Source organism: Manacus candei, unplaced genomic scaffold (genome assembly GCF_025592945.1).
Source record: "Manacus candei isolate 608988 ecotype Guabito, Panama unplaced genomic scaffold, ASM2559294v1 h1tg000159l, whole genome shotgun sequence".
In the NCBI taxonomy this organism is placed as follows: Eukaryota; Metazoa; Chordata; class Aves; order Passeriformes; family Pipridae; genus Manacus; species Manacus candei.
In genome coordinates, this window is record NW_026138207.1 from 5195317 (window position 1) to 5215267 (window position 19951).

Sequence of the window (19951 nt, forward strand, 5' to 3'; positions counted from 1 at the left end):
TTTTTCTTTTCTTGCCAACAGGACTCTTCAAGAAAATGGGGATCAGAAGGTGGAGAGTAAAATAGAGGAGGTTAGTTTGCTAATACTTGCAATCTGTTTTGTTTTGAGGACTCCATTTCACTGATTTCATGTTGAAGAGGTGCATTTAGTTTTATCTCATTACTCTCCATTCTGCTAAAACCATTCAAAGCATTGGATTTGTGTCTGTACAGTTTTTGAACTGTTCTTTGCTATAGTTGAGTTTCTAACATGGATGCATAACTCTGCTTTGTTTTCCTCAAAACCTTTCTTGAAAGTAATAAATCTGCTGCAGAGACTGTGGTAGAATCCTTCTGAGAACTGTTAAATTTGTTACTGAAAGGATATACACATATTCTTTCCTCTGTCACCCTTACAAAATGTGAAGTATATATATCTCATTAGAAACTTGAAGCTGCCCAAAAATGCTTTACTTTGTTCTTAAATAATGGACACAGATAGCAATGTTTGTGGTTGGGGATGATGTGCAGTACTAATGCTTTAAGCATGAGCCCAGTAGTTTCTGGAGTAGGCATGGGAAATGGTGGTTCTGAACTTCTGTACCAGTACCTCTGAATTTCAATTTCAACCTCAGTTTGTTGTGAGATATTAAGAATATGTGCAACAATTCTTTCTCCAGATGTTCTAGACTTCTAATAGCAATAAAGCAAAGCGTCTAATAGATACAGAAGCCCTTGAGGTCAATACCCCTTACCCTTGTGTGGGTATGAGTGACTGTATTAGTGTAGTCTGGTCTGTCTAATGTCTTGTATTCCAGCAGGTTTATATAACAATTGTTCCTCTGAACACAATGAGGAGCCCACTGAAATTGTTTAAAATCAATGGAGAGATTGTGTTCTTAGTTTGTCTTTTCCATGCCTCTCTTCTCTTTTTTTCTTTCCTTTTTTTTTTTCTTTAATTCTGGTAAGTGTAGCAACAAGCATTGTGAAAATTCCAGCTGTTAAAGAATGATGAAATGCTTGCAATTCAATGTGTAGAGCAGAGTTACTGTAAGGTCTGAGAAGTTGAGCATTTCTGGATCTTTTTAAAGCTCGAACCATCAGAATAGCTGTTTCAAGAGCTATTTGCTGCTCCTCAGAGCTAAATATTTAATAAATGTAAATGACAATACCGTATTATTTCCTCTTAACGTGAATATGCAGCATATTTCAGTTTGTGAAGTTCTTGAATTGTCTAGTTCTAATTAGAAGTATTTGTACAAAACAAATTAATGTTGGTTGTTGATGTGTTGCTACATAGTACCACTTCAAGTGACAGCCTTCTGATAGCTTTCAACTTATGTATAGCCCTAGAGAGTGTTTTGTTTTCAGTGGTAAGCTAAGGGATTTCATTTCACACTGTACTAGGGGATTGGATTTTTGGTGGAAAAGGTTCAAGGCTTTTTATGTAAAGGATGCTTTAAGATGCAAGTTTCTTGGAGTGTCTTCAGTAAAGCTCTTCATAGGAGACTGCCATGATTTTTGCTCAATAGTAGCTCCCTGTATGTGTGTTTTGTGACGTGAGTCGAGTTTTATTCAAAGATTAAATGTTTTTCCTTTATTTTAGGCTGTTGCACCTCTAAGGGAGAAAATCAAAGATCTAGAAAAAAGGTATGTCTTCTGCTAAATTTGGGAAGCAATTCAAAGGCACAGTTTCTGTTCTGTAGCTGTCAACTCTGTAGTTGTAGACTTGAGAGAAATGTTTTGTGTATACCCTCAGCATGTTTGAGTTGTTATCATGTGTAAGTGAGGATGGGGCCTTGAATGCTGAAAGATACTCGTGCTTAAAGTATTCAGGCTGATTAATCCCACTAAAGCAAACTGGGAGTGCTGAATTCTTGTAAAGTTCAAATCGTGTGGAGGAATTTACTGTTTGGAGTCCATCTGATGAATGGATTACCATGGTTTAGAAAGTCCAACCAAGGTGTGTGTTAACATGTACTGGTTTCAACTTCAAGAGACTGAAAGTATGTTTAACCTCATTTTTCCTACGTTTGTGATCAGTTACCATGGTTCAGCTAATTACAGTGATTTGCTTGTGAATTGTAGTCTGTGTATGAGCTTTGGATGAGCCTGACTGCCTTGCTTCTCTGGGGATTTGTAAGGGAATGTGTTGTCTTGGATTAAACTGGATGATGCAATTGAGAAAAAGCACACAAGCTTTTTGATGAGCTGCAAATATTAAATATGTACTGTAGATCCACAAGTGCATATAATAGACATAGTTGTTAAAAAAATAAAAATCCAAGCCTCATCCATTTCTCCCTTGCTGCTTGTGTTCACCCTGCGAGATCATTTCCTCACTTTTATGCCATCAGAACCATTTGAGTAAGCTGGATGTGGAAACCAGGGATTTCAGTGTATGTTTGCAAATAACTCCTTCTCTTCACAGTCTAGTTGCCTTTCTGTCAGATCAGTTCTCTGATTTGAGTGTCCTCATGGGCAGATTCTTTTCATCACAAAACAAGGTCTGGAACAGAGGTGGGAATTGTCAGCTCCGATAAGGATATGTTGCCTTGACAGTGATACTGTTTTGCAGGTGGCACTGCTGGTGTCCCAAGCAAACAGCCAGCCAAGAGTGCTGCATTACTGAGGGCAAATTCTCAACTTGTCCAAGCAGTACCAGTAAGCCCACGAGGTTACATATGGCATACTGGTGGTTGTGTGCTGTTCCCTTGAAAGGGGGGCAGAAATACCATTGCTCTTGGCCAGAGGTTTACTTGACAACCCAGAGTGTTTTAGTGTTTTGAGTTTTGTCATTCCAGTGAGCAGTTGCCCCTCCTCCTCCCATCTGTCCTGGGCTGTAAGAAAAATAAAGAGACAAATTTTCAGTTGTTTTTTTACAATGGATTTGAAAGGTTCAGTGACCTGCCACATGCAACTTGTTTCAGTGAGAATACTGATTTGATTGCTCATCTCTTAATGTGCATGGGAACTTCATGATTGAACTAGACATGTATTGGCAACATAAAACAAATTGCAGACTGTGTTACCTGTAGCAGTTGCGTGTGATACTACCATACTAATTATAACTGTTCAGTTGATTTATTTAATCTTTATTGATAACCCAGTCAATCTTCAGCTTCAGTTGCTGTCAATTCAGGTATTTTCTTCTGCCATCCACAGAGGACCTTTGTGGAAACACATTCCTTTTGGCTCTTTTTTTTAAATAATTACTATATTTTTCCAAATGAGCAATGAGTTGTTGAGTGGAACCACTGAGTTAAAACTTCTCCCAGGAGCCATCTAAATGCTCTTTTCTTTTGCGTGTATTGATGAGTCTTGTTTCAGATCTCTAGCAAAGAAGAAAAAGAATCAAAATATTTTTTACCTCTCTGTGAGGCAGTCTGACAGTCTGGGAATTATACTTTCACAAAATGTGGGCTTTTATTATTGTTGGATTTTTCAAATAATGCATTCATTTGCCTCTGCTGATTAGCTGCATGTGGCTTGTTGCAATTAATAATATTTTAATTTTATGTCTATGTAAAGTGACAGTAAATAACTACTCACTGTCAGATGCCTGAAGGCTGATCCTGCTTGCAAAGCCGACTTTAGTGTCAATGTTTTCTTACCTCATAAGCTGATAAAACGTGAAAGCAAGCCATAGTCATGTTTTTGAGAAGCAGGAAAAACAAGAATTCCTTAATGCTAGTCTCATGACAAGAGGTTGTTTACCTGAAGCTAAAGCTGGAAAGTTTTTATTAATAGCTTGCACAGCAAAAGCATTGCCATCAAGTCACCAAGGCAAGCATTAGGTCAAGATAAACTCAATGTTATTGCCAAAAGATCGTCATTTGGCTGCCAGACTCTATCCCACTGCTTCTGAACTAGTATTGGTGTAATAGAAGGAGCAAAAGTAATTGTGAGGTACCTTTGGCAGCAATATGACTCCGAGCTGGATTAATGTGACCTTAAAATAATGGTCTTAGAAATGGAGAAGACAGACTTGTGCCTTCCATCTAGTTATTTGGCACTTAAACTTTTTTTGACCTCCATAAATCTCTTGTTATTGATGAATTTTCCTTTCTGTCACAGAAAGGAGGAGTTTTACTTTCTGCATTATGCTTATGCACTGCTGTTTTTCATTGCCTCAGCTTCAAGAAATTGTTAATGACCTGTATAGTGGATATAAGGCAAGTGGTAGTAGTTTCTTACTTCAGTCTCCCTGTGTGGCTACCATTGGAAGGTTCCAGCACCATATTTCTCCTATCTAAGAAACAAAACTGAAAACAGCTTTCACAGTGGGATGAAAATTTGACAAAGTACAGAAGCATCTGTGCTTTACCTCTGAAAAATTCTTGTTGAGCCAGTACTGCAGGTTGGAAGCAGAGGAAGTGCTTCAAGATCAGAGGTTTAGGGTCAGTTCAGTCAACATCTGTTTGTGAGCAGGAGAAAATGTAACTCTTGGTATATATGGCTCCTGTGTGATACATCCAGTTGCATCTCTGTCATGTGGACTTACTGGAGGAGAATGGTAACCATAATTTGATTTCCGTGCAGTGTCACACTGGTACTTAATTAAGAAACACCTGAGCTATTAAAATATTGCCAAGACTATGATGCTAATTACTGAAATAAATAAATAAATAAATAAAAATTCACACCTTCTTTGAGAGGACTTTTGCTGTATGCAAAATATATGCTAGGGAAGGAGAAAAGTGATGTAATTTCACATTCATGAAATTGTCTAAGGTTCTAAGTATCAAGAGCTTGATAGAGCACCTAAGATTTATATGTCACATAATTTTATTTTACAATGGTTTTGTTTTGATTAAGGTCCTCTAAGGAAGGTGCAAAAATTAAGTGGCAGTAGCTTGAAGACCATCAAAACAATGGCAGTCTAGATGATTCTGAGAAGCAAATTAGGATTAGTTTTCATACAGAATGAACTCTCTGGTAGAAATTGTTGAAGTATCTTAAGAGATGTTTCTTCAACATTCTGATTGTAAACTTTAAATTGATTGTTGTGAAACTTTAAGGAGATTTAAAACTTTATATTGTAAGTTTCTCATTGAAATTTTAAGAAGTGTTCCAAGTCAATGCTGTAAGTCACAAAACTTGCTTTCTTTTCCAGAACTTTCAAGAAGATTGTTTATCTTTTAGAACTTTTTAAAAAAAATGTCCAATTGCTGTTTGTGTTTTATTGTTTTATTTTCTTGAGATATCATACCTGGCATCGGTTCTTCTCTTAAAAAATAGAAGTCAAGTGATTCATTCTAGAAAATCAGAAGGGCTGAAACTTACTTAGTTTCTCTTCTTTGTTTTGAAATGTTCTGTAGTTTTACCCAGAAATATCCACCAGTGAAATTTTTATCAGAGAAGGATCGTAAAAGAATCCTGGTAAGTTGGTGTTTATTTGGGGGTTGTTTTTGGGAAATACCAAATAATTCTGTGAAATGTAATCTGTCTTGTAGGATTAATTAAAAACATGAAAAGGGATAAAGTAAATTACCTTGTATGTCATATATGTTGCACAGAGTAGTGCTTCACTTACTTTGTGTTATTGTTCATATGCTGCGTGTGAGAACATGAGACTTGGACTCTGTTCTGGAGATTTGATTTGCCAATTAAACTCCTCTGTAACATTGTAAAATTGCATTACCAAAGGATCTTTGTGTGTGTTCCCCAGATGGCTTAAACTTGCAGAGCCTGGGAAACTTTTAGGCACATCTTGACAGAAAGCTTGTGTGACCGAATGGTGCAAAATCTAGACATAAGGCTGGAAAAACAGCTGCTCTGTGGGGAGTGTTCATCTCTCTGATATCTTCTCAGTTGTTTCTGTTATTTTGAAACATCATAAGCATTTGAGGGTAGAAGAGGGTGTGGCAGGTTAAGTCAGGACAAGTAGTAATCCAGGGCATTCTTAAACTCAGTGAATGGTGCTGCAACATCAGCTTTCCAGTTCTGTCTATAAACACTTTTGACATTATCTGTGACCTAAATTTTTCCTTTTTTCTCCTTGTCAACTGGGAAAAAATTTTCCCATGTTTTGAAGACAGAGAAAGTATAGCTACTTGAGATGTGTAAACGTAGAGTATGAACTTCTGCCTCTGTTGTAAAAAGCAAAGTCTAGGACAAAACCCTGCTAAAGTACCTAACTTACCTGATGCTTTCAGGTAAGCTTTGAGTTCAAAATTTTGAAGAAAAACACTGAAGATATGCAGATTAAAAAATTGTGATTTTGCTGCATTGTTAGGCAATAATCTTCATTGCTCTTGCAAAATTTCATAAAAAATAAGTGTCATCAAATTATTTGAATTCTGCAATGATGTTCTGTCATTTTTGTGGCAGTCTGAAGGAAGGAGACCTCTGTGCCCTTGTTGAATATGGAAGATATGCTGAGAGAACAGCAGAGAGAGGTTTAAGTCTGAAAATTCCTAAATTGTGTGCCTCATGTGCAAGGGTAATAAAGTAACCTTAATGTCATTTTTTCCGTGTAAGTGAGTAGGTGCTTTCAGGAAAAGTGTCAGTGAAAGCTACTAACAGGCTGTGGAGCTCTTAATGTTCACTTTGCCTTTGCCACTGAAAAATCCTGGATGTTTTGTTGAAATCTGTTATTTCAACAGAGATGGCAAGTAGTTGAAATAGGAGTGTTTTCTGCTGACCTGGAGGTGAACAGCTTTTTGGTTGGGGGGTCTGCATATTTTGTAGAGTTTAAATTTCTAAAGAGAAAACTGGGCAAAAGGAATGGCAAGTTGTTCTGTCGTTTCTTCTCTGTTATGGTCAGGGATTAGTTTGGTGCCAACTTGGATGGGCATTCACAAGCCTCCTGCCCATGTGGGCAGTTCTGTTCTGTTACGAGTTGCTGTCATAATCCTATGAGAAACAAGAATCCATGTTTTGAGTAGCTGAAATCCACATATAAAGGTCACATGTAGACCTTGCATGACACTTCAAAATTTCTCAGGACTTGGCAAGCCAAGTGAACTTGAGTAGATAATTTTCTTTGTATTTTGTTGATAGTACATATTTTTCTAGAATCCATCCTAAATTCTGATTTATTCCAGCTCCAGCCTGGAAATACCCACAGCACTGACTTGACTAGACAACAGTTCTAGCAATTATTTTTTTATACACTGCATATGTTTGGAGATGTTTGCTAGTAATGATGGTATTTCAGCTGGGACTAGAGACACTGTCACTTTCATTGAAAAGAGGTCTTCGTCCTGTTGTGTGTGATTTATCCATTTCCTGAGCTCTCTGAAGTGACTGAGCCACAGGCTTTTGTATGCCAGAGAAGCAGTTCCGTTAATATTATGGAAGATAGCGTTGGCATTTGTTCAGTCAGTTGGGTGGAGCTTTTTCTGAATTGAATACAGTAAACTGATAAAAGCAGAAAATAAAAAATGAATATGATTTCCATGTAATACATGACATGTTTTGAATCTGACTGCAGACAGAAGAAATGAACTCATGTAACAAATAGTCGAACCTTAGAAGTGGCTCTAGTGGAGATAATTATCAGTAATATTTGTGCCTTTTAGTAAGTGCTGAAGTTACCGAGCATATTTGCACTACTAAGTAATTAAATATTTTTATTAGTTCCTATGAAGCCCCAAGTGCTGGTACTTCAGTTCTGATATGGAGATGATTCATGCACAATATATGATTGTGTAGATTAGTATGTCATTGTGATTTGCAGGAAGTCATATTTAGAAATTATGCTGTTATGAGTGATTACAGGAAGGTTATACAAAGAACTTCACTGATAAATAATTTTTTTTAATGTAACCTCAAGTAATGAAAAAAACCCATCATTTACACAGTTGTTTACTTTTCCAGGGGAAATTCAGCTCCTTTTTCAATTATTTCTTTGTCTACTACCTATGGAAGTGATATGTTAATGAAGCTAACTTAGATTTATCATAAAAACTATTTGCAGGTTTAAAGTAATTGGAAACTTCTTTCCAGACAAAATTGGTTTGTGCTTTTTTCTTTTTTCCTTTTTGTTTGTTTGTTTGCTTGCATTTAGCATAGTGCTGTAAGGAGTGCTTGGTTTTGTTGTGGTTTTTTCCAAAAGGGAGATTGGGAAGAAGACACTTTGTTTTACTGCACCAAAGATATAGTGCAAGCATTGAGTTTGCCTTCTCTGCAATCTTGGAAATACAAGTAGCAGCAGGAGATTTCCTTGGGCCTTGGTTGAAGGAGTAGGTTCAGGTCATCTACAGAAAAGTTTTGTCCTCATCACCACAAAAAAGCCAAAACCCTTGGAACATTCAGGAAGGCTGCAACATACTTCCAAGACAGGATAAGCTTATGGCAGTAGGTTTTCCATGCATGGCTCGTGTGGTGGCACATGGCAGAGGACTGTTCTGCCTCAGTTACTATTCTTCTTTCCTTGTTCACAGTATTCTGCCAGAAACCTGTTCTTCCATCCTCTCTGTTGCAGCGTGGTAGGAATCTTGAGATTCCTTTTTTTCTTTCAAAGAGGGCTTCTCCTAAACACTGTTTCTCCTTCAGGTTTGTCAAGGAACTGAATCACATGTTGAATCTGCTACAAGGAAGCCCTGACAAACTCAGAAGAATACTAAATAGGCCAACTAAATGATTCTTTTATTAGCTGGTACTTACGGTTACTTTGAAACACTGGTCGTCCTGAATTTTTAATAAGAAAAACAAGTGTGAGAATGCAAGAAGTGGACATTCAAGTTTTTACAAAAGAAAACAGATGTAGTTTTTATGGGAGTTTTTTAGGGGTTTTTTCCCTTTTCAGTCTTTGGTAGTTTTCCTTTATCTTTTTTTCTAGTTTAAAAAAAAATCTGCTGATCTGGCTTTTTAAAATAGTGGATCTCAAGGTAGTGGGCAGGATAAATGTTTAGCCTTTGACTAACCCAAAGTGAAAGAACTCCAGGCATCTCTTCCTTCTCCACAAAGTACTTTGTTGTTGTAGCACACCATTAGATTCCTGCTCGACAATTACACCATGTCCTTTTATTGTTTAGTTAGTTGTCGCTGCAGCTGAAGAATGGACATAAACAACTGAATCACTTTCAAAATGTGAATTTGATCAGGCAGTCATATAATAAAGCTGATGCCACACAGAGCTTTACAAGTCCATTTGTTGAGACTGGTGATCTGTCATGTCTTTGTTCCTGAAAACAGATTATGAAATGCAGAGGAAATAATTGCTTCCATAGATAGATCTGTCTGGATGTGTCACACAACTTGCTGTTATACTTACTTGCATTGACTGCTTCAGTACTGAGTTTTGGGGGTTTTTTTGATTGTTTACTGTTGAAGTCTGAGGTGCAAAAGGGGAAAAAATTATGAACTTTCTTGTTTCTTGTACATCTGCAGTGGAACAAGAGTATGAGGTTTTAAATATTTTTTTTCTGCTTGTTTCTTTGCAATAAAACATCAGAAATTTCCAAGACAGGCAAATGCTGCATGTCAGAGCTAATGATATAGAACTTTTTCAGTTGTCAGGGACCTGCAGAAATCATCTAGACCAACTGCCTGACCTCTTCAGTCCAGAATGATGTGAGCTATGAATGCATTAAAACACAAAAGGAATGATTTTGGATTTAGCAGATATTTCAAATGAGAGGTCTTCAAAGAATTTCCTTTCTGGGTGAAAACTTGCAGTACTTACTTAGAACACCCAGCATGTCTTCCATTTATACAAGACAAAAGCTAGATTTGACATGTCAGATATTATAAATCTGACACAAAAATAACCTGGCGTTCTGTCATCTCTTTTTTTATGGGAAATGGAATTTGCAGAAAATTCTCCTATTACCTTTTTGTGTCTTTAGGCTTCGCTGTTGCATAAAAGGGCACAATCCAATTTGAAAGAAAAAAGGAAAATAATGTAATCTGAAAAAGAGATTTTGTTGATGTGAATAGGTAGCTGAACTTATAGCCTGACAGTGATGAAACATGTCAAATATGTCTCTTGAAATTTTGAATGCTGTAAATCTTGGAACAAAAAGATGTATGGAAATAGAGTTGTTGTTGGAGTTGTTTTCCCTGGAGTAAACAAAGATCTGAAAGCTACTGTTCTGTCTTCATGTTTGTAGACTTTGTCTAGTGTTTCTGTAAAAAGAAAAAGAAATTTATACCAACTGTCCTAACGCAGATAACTGGAGGAGCAGGGTTTGTGGGTTCTCATCTTACTGACAAACTAATGATGGATGGCCATGAGGTTACAGTTGTGGACAACTTCTTTACGGGCAGGAAAAGAAATGTGGAGCACTGGATTGGTCATGAGAACTTCGAACTGATAAATCACGATGTCGTTGAGCCCCTGTACATTGAAGGTAAGTAGTCTCTGCTTTAGTATTTGCACTTTGTTGTGCTTTACCCTTCTAAGTATGTGTGCCTGTACAGAAATTTAATTTATGCACTAAATTCTGGATTGATCTATGTAATAGCTCTGTGCTTTGTTTATTATTAGTCTATTTTCTGTGACCACTATGGAGTGAGAGGTTCAGAGTGCTTTTGTCTTTGAAATCTGTTCTTCATGAGTGGATGGGAGGAAGGAGATCTTAAAAATTTCCTGATGTGACTGATTTTGTTAGAAGGCAAGATGGCAGTGGGTCAGTCTGTCTGTTCCATTCATTGTCCCATTTCCCTGTGTGCCTGCACAGGCTTACACACACAGAGTCTGCAGTCCAGATATTTCATTAACTGCATGGTTTAATTCAGGGCTTCAGTTACCCTAGACTTGCGTCCTGCAACTGTGTATGGTCAGTTAAGAGGAAGCTAACTTCCCTTAGTTCCCTAAAGTGTCTTCTGTAGAAAACATTGCTCCTGCTTTGGGTACAGGCATTCTACAATCTGTGGAATAGGAAAACAGCAGCACCAAATTTCCCTGGTTTTCAACAGAAAAACAAAAAAACCCACCAATCCTAAACAAGGAAAGAAACAGAAAAACATTCTGCTTCGAAGTAGTAGCTCAACATCTAAACTGTCATAAACCTCAAACTACTATGCCATAGTGTAAGATAGCATTAAGGTAGTTGTATTTGAGATACATGGATTTATAGACTTCTATGGGAGTATATAGGTATATAATGAATCAATGAAAGGATTACTCAAATTACACTGCAGTTCTGGTGAGTTTGCTCCATCCCTTTAAAACTCTGTAGCAATAGAGTTGTTCATTATTTAAAACAAAAAAATGAATCTCAGTTGTATTTTTTTATTCCTGCTAAATGTAATGGATGGGATTTCACAAAAAAAATCTCTAGCACTTGCATCTCTTGTGTAATAGCTCATGATGAATTCCTGACAGCACTACTGGAACAGTCCTGCATAAACACATGCTCCTGCTCTGTTTTGACAATGCACTGGTTTAGTTACTCCTGTTATTTTACTTCAAACCTTTGCTTCTACAGACAGGATAATGGGACAAGGATCTTATAAATTGACTCCAGGTGTTGGTAGCTTATACTTCAACCAGTTCAATTTGTCAGCTTTCCTAACCTTTCACCTGCATTACCTTATTTCTGACTGATAGCACCTGAAACCTTTTCAGAGAATTATCATCATTGCTAATACTGTTGCCCAATGAACTAGGCACTAATGAATGGGAATTCTGAAATCCTTCAGCTGCCTTTCCATCTTCTGTGTAATTAAGACACCAATTCCCCAATTTGTGCTGACAACAAATTATAGCATGTTATTCAGTGAGTAGTTTATTGCATGTCTTCTCATCCTCCAACAGTGTAAATTGAAGCTGGCATGGCTATATGTTAAAATAAAATTAACTTTCATACACTGGTATAAGAACATGATAAAATTTGATTTCATTGTAGAGTTTAGAGTCCAGTTTAGTGGCAGTGGGGGATAGTTTTTGCAACAGATTAACAAGTTTGCATACATATCAGATACTTCTTTTCTTAGTCCCATTTTCTCCTTTTTACTTGTCAATATAAGTTGCAATGACTGTGAACTCATGATAAAAAGTAGGTTTGTATCTAGAGAATTTCTGCGTATTTGCTATCCTGTTTAAGCCAGGTCATATAAGGTTGTTCGACAGTTGAATTCCAGAGAGAGTAATCAGTGTTTTATTTCTGATAGAGACCTCATTTCTGGTCTAGAAAGAACAGTGATTTCACTTTTGATTTGGAAAAGTGAATTTAGTCTCGAGATGCATAGCTTTGAGCTTCACAGTGGTGCCTACGCACAGTCTGCCTTGGCTGCGTCATTATCTTTGATCCATGAGTGGCACTCATTCTTGAATCCTGGTCTAGATTGGGCAGAGAAAATAATAGATCACCTAAACACACATTTTATTTCTTAGGCCTGTGATAACTCTGGTTAACTGTAATGCTGAATGTCTTTCTCCTCCTCTACTAGGATTTCCTTTGCTTTAGCATTTGGTAATGTCAGTGGAAAAGGCACAAGAACATAGCTTTCACTTGGGCTTTTTCAAGCAGAAGAACAAGGGCCCTGAATTCTTTAATGGAATGAAAGTAGTTTAGGAATCTTGAAAGATGGAAAATAGTAAAAAAAATAAATTCTAAAATAGTTATATTAACCCTTTTTTTCCCTATTTTAGTTGAATTCTGCATTTTTAAAATACTTAAGGTTTTTATTCTCATTTCAGCCTTATGCTTGTATAGAGGTTTAATACACTAATAAATGGATTTTTTTGATACAGAAAGACAGGTTTTTTTCTGAAGAGTGGTCTGTAAAGAAAAGAATCTCTTGTTACTCTTCTTTTCTATTATCAGAAAAAAAATGCAGAAATTCACCTTTACTTATATTCTGCCTCATTTTCTACATTGTTTCAGATTGCAATCTCCCTGAGATAGTTACTTGTGAGCACTGTGACACATGTTACTACTAACCGTAGTGTAAAGACATACAGATATTATTTGGAGAACAAATGAGAATGGATGCTTGATCTGGTGTTACTGTGATCCACTCCACTTCAGGGTAATAAATTGCATTAAAAATGCTAAAGGAAATTTTAGATTAAATAAACGTAGGTCATAAGTAATGTACTTGGTTTACACAGTGGCTTCAGAATTAGTTCTGTCTTGTTTATACCCACCTTTGCATTAGAGTTGACTGTGTATTTGTAGAAAAAATTAGGTTTTGTTTTTATATAATTTTAAGCCCCTGAAGTCTGTATTTTTAGTGTGAAATAGTTATACTTAAGTACGTGTATAAACAAAAAAAACCAAACCAAAACAAAAAACCCAAACAAACAAAAGAGAAAACTGCCATGCAATCTCCCAAAGAACAACTTCAACCCCAAAAGCACATACATGCTTCCACCCTGGGAAAAAAAGCAACCAATCAACCAAAAAACCTTAAAAAAAACCCCCACACCATACACCCCTCAAAACTCCCCAAAACACACACACACAAAAATATAAGCCACTTCCAAGGTGATGTAGTAAGATGGTAGTCATTCTACAAGTTGGATTTCTAAAAAGCAAGTAATGTCTCTCAATTTTTGGTCTTGAGGCCTGGTTATCAAATGCCGTTAGGCACACACACCTTTTCTGCAGTAGCTCCAGCAGTTGAATAAATGTGAAAGAAAACCTCAGACAGGTATGCATAGCCTATATCCTCCTCCCCCTGGTGTTTCTTCTTCTTACTTCTTCAGCCACCTTTGGAAGCCTTAAAACAATATTCTATAAGGTGATAGATGCCTATTCCCTTTAAAACTCTCCCACCTGAAAAATGTCCTCAGCTGAACTATTTCACAGTTCACATAAACACACTAAGGCCTTGGGTTTCTTTTTGGTTGTTTGTGGAGTTTTTTGTTTGTTGGTTTGGTTTTGCCACACCTTTCACAAATTTGAAACAAACATGGGCCTAAAAATGCCACAGCTTTCCAGTCAACAGTGAAAACCCTTAGAATCGCAGAACCATCAAAGTTGAAAGAGAACTTTAAGATCATCCAGTCCAACTGTCAACCCAGCACTACCACTGTAACCCCTAAGCCACTAAACTATATCACCCAGCACCAGATCCAGATGCCTCTTAAACACCTCCAGGGATGGTGACTCAGCCACCTCTCCAGGCAACCTCTTCCAATGCCTGACACAGTAACAATGAAAAATTCTTTTGTAGTATCTACTCTGAAGCTTCCTTGTCTCAGCTTAAGGCCATTTCCTCTAGTCCTCTCACTGCGGGCATAGCAGGACAGACTGTCCCCCACCTAACTACAACCTCCTTTCAGATAACTGTGGAGAGTTGATGAGGTCACCCCTGAGCCTCTTCATCTTGAGACTAAACAAACCCAGCTCCCTCGTAAGACATGTTTTCTAGACACTTTGAGCCTTGTTGCTTTTCTCTGGACATGCTCCAGCACCTCAATGTCCTTTTTAAAGTGAGGGGCCCAGAACTGAATGCAGTACTTGAGGTGTAGCCTCACCAGTGCCAAGTACAGGGTAACAATCACTTCCCTCATCTGTTCTTGATAGAGGCCAGGATGCTGTTGGTCCTCCTTGGTGCACTGTTGGCTCCTATTGAGCCAGCTGTCAAACAGCACCCCAAAGTCCCTTTTTGTTGAACAGCTCTTAAGCCACTCCTCAAGTCTGCATGGGGTTGCTGTGACCCAAGTGCAGGACCCAGCACTTCACTTTATTGAACCTTATGCAGTTGTCCTGCCCAGGTCTCTCTGCAGAGCCTTCCTACCCTCGAGCTGATCAACACTCCCACCCAGCTTAGTGTCATCTGCATATTTACTGAAGGTGCACTTAATCCCCACATCAGTTGACTCAGTTGAACTGATTTCATTTCACTAATCACAGACGTTTTGAAAAATATTGGTATAACACTTCTAAAATTGCTGTCTGTGGCAGCTGAAAGCAAAACAGGTTATTTCTTTTTTGGGCAGAGTAGTGAAGAGTAGTTCCATTCTGATGTTCAAAGACTTGTTACAACAAATGCATGTACACTGCCTAACTGACAGAAAAGTGAAATGACAGAGAAGAAAAGTGTGTGTAAGTGGTGGATAAGGATAAACTGCTTTATCACTTGTGTCCTGAAATTAACTCATCTTAATTATTTGCATTAAATAAAGCTGTTTGGTTTTGATCTTGGTTTCTTGTTTTGTTTTAATTCTTCATGCCAGCTGTCTGATTTCTGGAAAAACAGTTCTTAAATGTTGGCTCTAATTTCACTGACTGTTTTGAATGCAAAGGTAGTTGTGGCTCATCTGACTTTCACTGAAAAGCTTCCAAAATGATAGAACAAAAACATATTTTGTAAGTTGAGAGAAGTGCTGTAAGTATGTGGCATATATAGTTATGAGGAGATGGGCTTTCAGAGTTTGCAGGAGGTGTTGCAGTTGTTAGTTACAGGCATAGGTAAATAAAATAACTTTATAGAACTTTATTAGATCATGTGCTTGACTGGGACTACAAAAAGCTTTTAGTTTTCAGTACTTTGCTAGCTTGTGGGTCTGAGTTGACCTTAAGGCTAAAACCAACAGTCTCACAAAATTGGTCAAAAAAATAGTCTATAGCTTCCTGAAGTCAGGATGATAACATTTTACTAAACAATGTTCTCAGTATCTTCAAGGCATCTCACAGGTAACTTAAAGCATACAAATAGAGGCACAGGGAGTGTCTTCAATACATTCCTTATTCTTTTTTCTTCTGAACTTCCGGATTTTTCCCTTCCTAGACTTTGTTCCCTCTGACAGATACTTAATACATTTAACTTAGTGGTTTTAGGTTGTTCAGTTAGGGAATGTTACGGCAAGGCAGAGGACATCTGCTGCTTAATTTTGTTTGTCCAGAGCTGAGTGCACTGGTGCCTCAGTCTCTGGAGTGAAACTCTCCAAAACTCCTCCACTATGAGCAATATGGTAAACCTTTATGAAGTTATTCTAGTTTGTCTGAAGTTACAGACAGCATTTTTGACATCAGGGAAATTATTTTTACTTGCAGTCTTTTTTAGTTCGGGGCAATAGAAATGTCTCGCTTCACTGTGTCAGTGTCTCTGACCTGACCTACAGTAATGGAATTGGCATAGCTCTTTTTATGTTCAAGCTGTAGAAACTTGTTTGTGCACTTCTGATCAAAGCTTTTCTGCTTAGTACTTCCTGACTAGCAAATACAGTGATGGATGCAGGTGCTTAGTGGACTTAGTGACCCGTTTAGTCCTTTCTGGGACTATGACACGTGTTGAAGGCAGAAATTGAAGATGGTCATTTCCTAGCATAGGAAAGGTGGTAGGTTCCCCCCTTACTAATCACTTAGGAAACACAGAGAACACATGCATTATTATGGCTAGAAAATAAAGAAAGATGATATGAAGGAAGGTAGTTTAATTGCAGTATTTTGTAGAAGTGAGTGCTTATATTGATTGTTTTTGTTTAGCATTAAGGAAAACACAAGACTGAACATTCATGTCCAGATTTAGGTATTGCAGATTCCATGTATGCTAAATTTTAGGGATTTTTTTTTTTAGCATTTCTCCTAGAAAAGGGCATAATTGACAAGTGTTAGTTGCTATTTATTTTCCAATATGTTACTTAAACTTTATATTGAGCATAGATTTCTATATTTGCCACTGTGTATCGGGCTTGAATGTTTATGCCATCTTCTGTGTCTGTGCTATTTTGAAATGAATTTAATTTTTTGCCTTTTTTCCAGCAAAATTATAACAAATTTATTTAATCTTTCTTTATTACTAGTCTACCATTCTGTGCTTGGTAAATTACTTGCTACTGTGTTCCAGTGGTTTAGAGTGTTCTAATGCCCAATATGAGTTACATACAAAACTTTCAGAATTTTATTGTTACCATTTGTTCTTGTTTTATGGTCCTTACTTACCTATGTAAAGCTTTGCATGACCATTCACACAATTATTTTCAAATAATGCACTGATTTATTTGCAAAGCTAGCTCAAGGCTTCTTGGTGGGCAGAATTAAATGCTGTAAAACTTTTTTTCTTTACCTTATGTAATAAGGAAGAGGTGTGGAGGTCAATAACTAGATGCATTTCTTTCTGTCCTCCAGTAGCTACTGTCCCAGGCACCCAAACAGTTAAGCCTGTGAAAAGCTGTAGCTAGGATAGCTTTCCACAGTTATGACTGGAACAGAGTTAAGTTTCCTGCTATCTTAAATAACTGTCAGCTTTGTACTAGAGCACACGAGGTTGTCAGCCAAGCTAGCCAAGCTAGGTAGGCTGACCTGATGAAATTCTGAGACAAAAAAATAGTAGATATTTTTTAGACCTGACAGTTCATAGAGAGAAGGTGGAAGGAGAAATAATTGTTCTTGTCTCAACATCGTCAGTTTGATGGATCAAATGTGACAAGTTTGCAGGAGAAATTTGTCTTTTCACCCTGCTGAAATGTCCAGCATTCTCTAAATGTTTTGGAAAAACAGTGATGTTTTCCATTGGTCCAAAGCTTGATGTACTAAAGATTCCTTAATGGGCAAGAGGGAAAGTCCTGGAGCTGCTTGTCTGCCTGTCCCTTTGATCTAGAAGATGGCCATCTGACACTTGACAAATGCCCCATCTTCCATCTCTCTGCTGGTTCTGCTTTTGCTGAACCTTTTCAGCACAGGGTTCTATTTTTGCCTTTGTGCATATGGGAAAAGTACATTGAGGCAAACCATACTGAGACAGCCAAGACTGTACTTCTGGCAAGGAAAACCTGGGTTTTCCCCCAGCTCCTTCTCTTTATTTCATTTAAAGCAATCGTTAGCTGGGAAACAAGGAGAAATGAAGGACTAAAGGGATAAGAGTGTTTTCACTTTTCTTTCTTTTTTTTTCAACACTGTTCATTACACTTGATTTTTTGTTTAAAAATAAATAAATAAACGTGAAGATTATAAGAAACTTTTGGGGCTTTGTATTTATATGCATTTGTTTCTAGCTAACAGTTATATGACCACTTATATGATCACAGGCCTAGCTGTATCCTTGTGTGGCAAAAAGGAAGGTAGCTTTTCACCCTGTTTATCTGAATTGTCACATGCCATTAAAGGAACCCCTCTTATAGGAGCTGCTGATTGTCAAAAATTCAGCAAGTATTTGAAAAAAAACCAAAAATTAAGTGGATGGAGAGGGAGGCAAGAAAGAGTTCACTACTGCTTCAACAGACTAGGATTGGGCAGTAAATTACTGACAGACAGACCAAAATGCTTTTGAAGTTGTATTTTCACTTTGCAAAAATTTCACCACAGCTTGCTGAAAACTAGATTTGGAAGAAGTTATGGTTGAATAGGTAGGTAGAAACAGCATAAAAGTCAGGTCAGAGTTCAACTCTGAGTTGACTGTAGTGACTTCAACTATCGCTTTGTTCATTTTTCTGAGCCACCGTTCTCGAATTACCTGCTGTCTGCGAACAGCGTTCAGTGGCTTCACTAAGCATTCCTTTTGCCAGCTTCCAGTCTACCCTTTTCTTTGCTTTCATGACAGTACCATGCTGTGGGAGGGGGATACTTATATTCAGAGGCATAACTTGAGTCAGTCAAGTTATTCATATTCAGGGCTTATCTGTAGGAGGCATGTCAAACTTTACCCCGTGCTACATTTTTGCTTTATTTCCCCAGCACAAAAATTGATTACAATTTTATTCACTGCTTAAGCTTACAATATCAATAGTGAACCAAAGCAAGGAATAATTATTCCATGTCATTCTTCACCATGCAGAGCAATTAATTAGCTTCAAGTTGCAGACAGAAATCCTAAAAGTTTCAGTTGCATTAGTAATGCAGGCAGGGCTTGGAATCAAGCCTGAGCTGAGACCTTGCTTCCTCCAAGTCTCGCTGCATCAGGCAGTCTTTGGATGCTATTTATGTTGTTATTATAGGTACCTTGTGTGGCAAGTTTTCTCTTGATGCCGTACCAAAGTTGATAGTGGTTGGAAATACTGTTTTCTGTTAATTCAAGAACAAATAGCAGAAGATTTGCTGCATGAAATTGTACTTCTCTGCACCTTTTTATGTGAGAATAAATCCTCACCAATGTTACACAGCTGCCAAAACTGTATCTCTCTAGCTTTCTGGGCTGTTTTGACATCTTTTAGGCAGCTGTTCATCTCTGCTCTAGAGGTAAACACCTGTAGACCAAAGACAGCACAGCAGCATATAAGAGATAGATACATTTTGTGGCATCTACTCGAGCATACTGACAAATACTATTATTCTGTCATGACAGTAAAACTTGCAGTGAGAGTCATGCATATTGCCTTAGAAACTCATCCTGTATTTATGCTGGTAGTTAATTGTTCTCTGGGGTGAGGTTTGACTTGAAATAATTTCTCCTTGTTTTGGTCACTCTTGATATTGTAAACTTAACCAGTGAATAAAATTTAATCATAATTTGTTTTGCCAGATTTCTGATGTGATGCCAATAATGCAGGGCTGCAGCATTGGGTAAACTTTGACATGCTTGCTACAGATAAGCTAGTATGCACTTATCTGAGCTATGTTACATAGAAGGCAGCAACTGAGCTTGCCCAGTAGGCTGAAACACAGCACTTAATCTAGAAAAACTTGACATTATGTGCAAGCACACTTCATTAAGGATTCAGAAAGAAAGTAGGTTAAATATTTTACCATGCCAATTTAGCCAGTATTTTTAAAGCATTACTATCAGAACATGTGCTTATCTTACAAAGGATGTTATGTTTTAATATGAAGGAGGTTTGTGTTTTGAAGACTTTTAACTAATTTTAATTCTTTTATTGCTTAATAGACTATTGAAAACTGTGCCTTTCACATAGATAAATCAAGCCACTTATATATGCTGTTGCTGTAATTCTGTGCTTTGTTTTATATTAGAGAGAGAGATCAGAAAGCAAAGGATTGTGTGTTTACTTTGTCAAATGAAATTTGAGAATCAGGAAGGAAGGGAAGTCTTCAACAGGAAGTACATTTCTCTAACATTTCAGTGTTCTCAGTTGTGAGCAGGGATAACTTTGTATTTGATTTTTTATTTTTTCATATAGTGATAGGATGAGGGGTAATGGCTTTAAACTGAGAGAAGGTAGGTTTAGGTTA

At 37.4% G+C, this 19951-nt stretch overlaps 1 protein-coding gene across 4 annotated transcripts in view; it reads left to right on the forward strand.

The window, feature by feature from the left end:
• The window catches only part of UXS1 (UDP-glucuronate decarboxylase 1), a 55726-nt gene that overhangs the window by 15382 nt on the left and 20393 nt on the right, over positions 1-19951 (forward strand). For 2 of the 4 annotated variants that reach the window (XM_051772768.1, XM_051772769.1), the window contains exons 3-6: positions 22-70; positions 1585-1628; positions 5300-5360; positions 10099-10279. In XM_051772768.1, coding sequence (XP_051628728.1) covers positions 22-70; positions 1585-1628; positions 5300-5360; positions 10099-10279 — 335 coding nt within the window. Of the gene's footprint in view, positions 1-21; positions 71-1584; positions 1629-5299; positions 5361-10039; positions 10280-19951 lie in introns of those variants that run through there. The other 2 variants (XM_051772770.1, XM_051772771.1) reach the window with 2 other exon arrangements.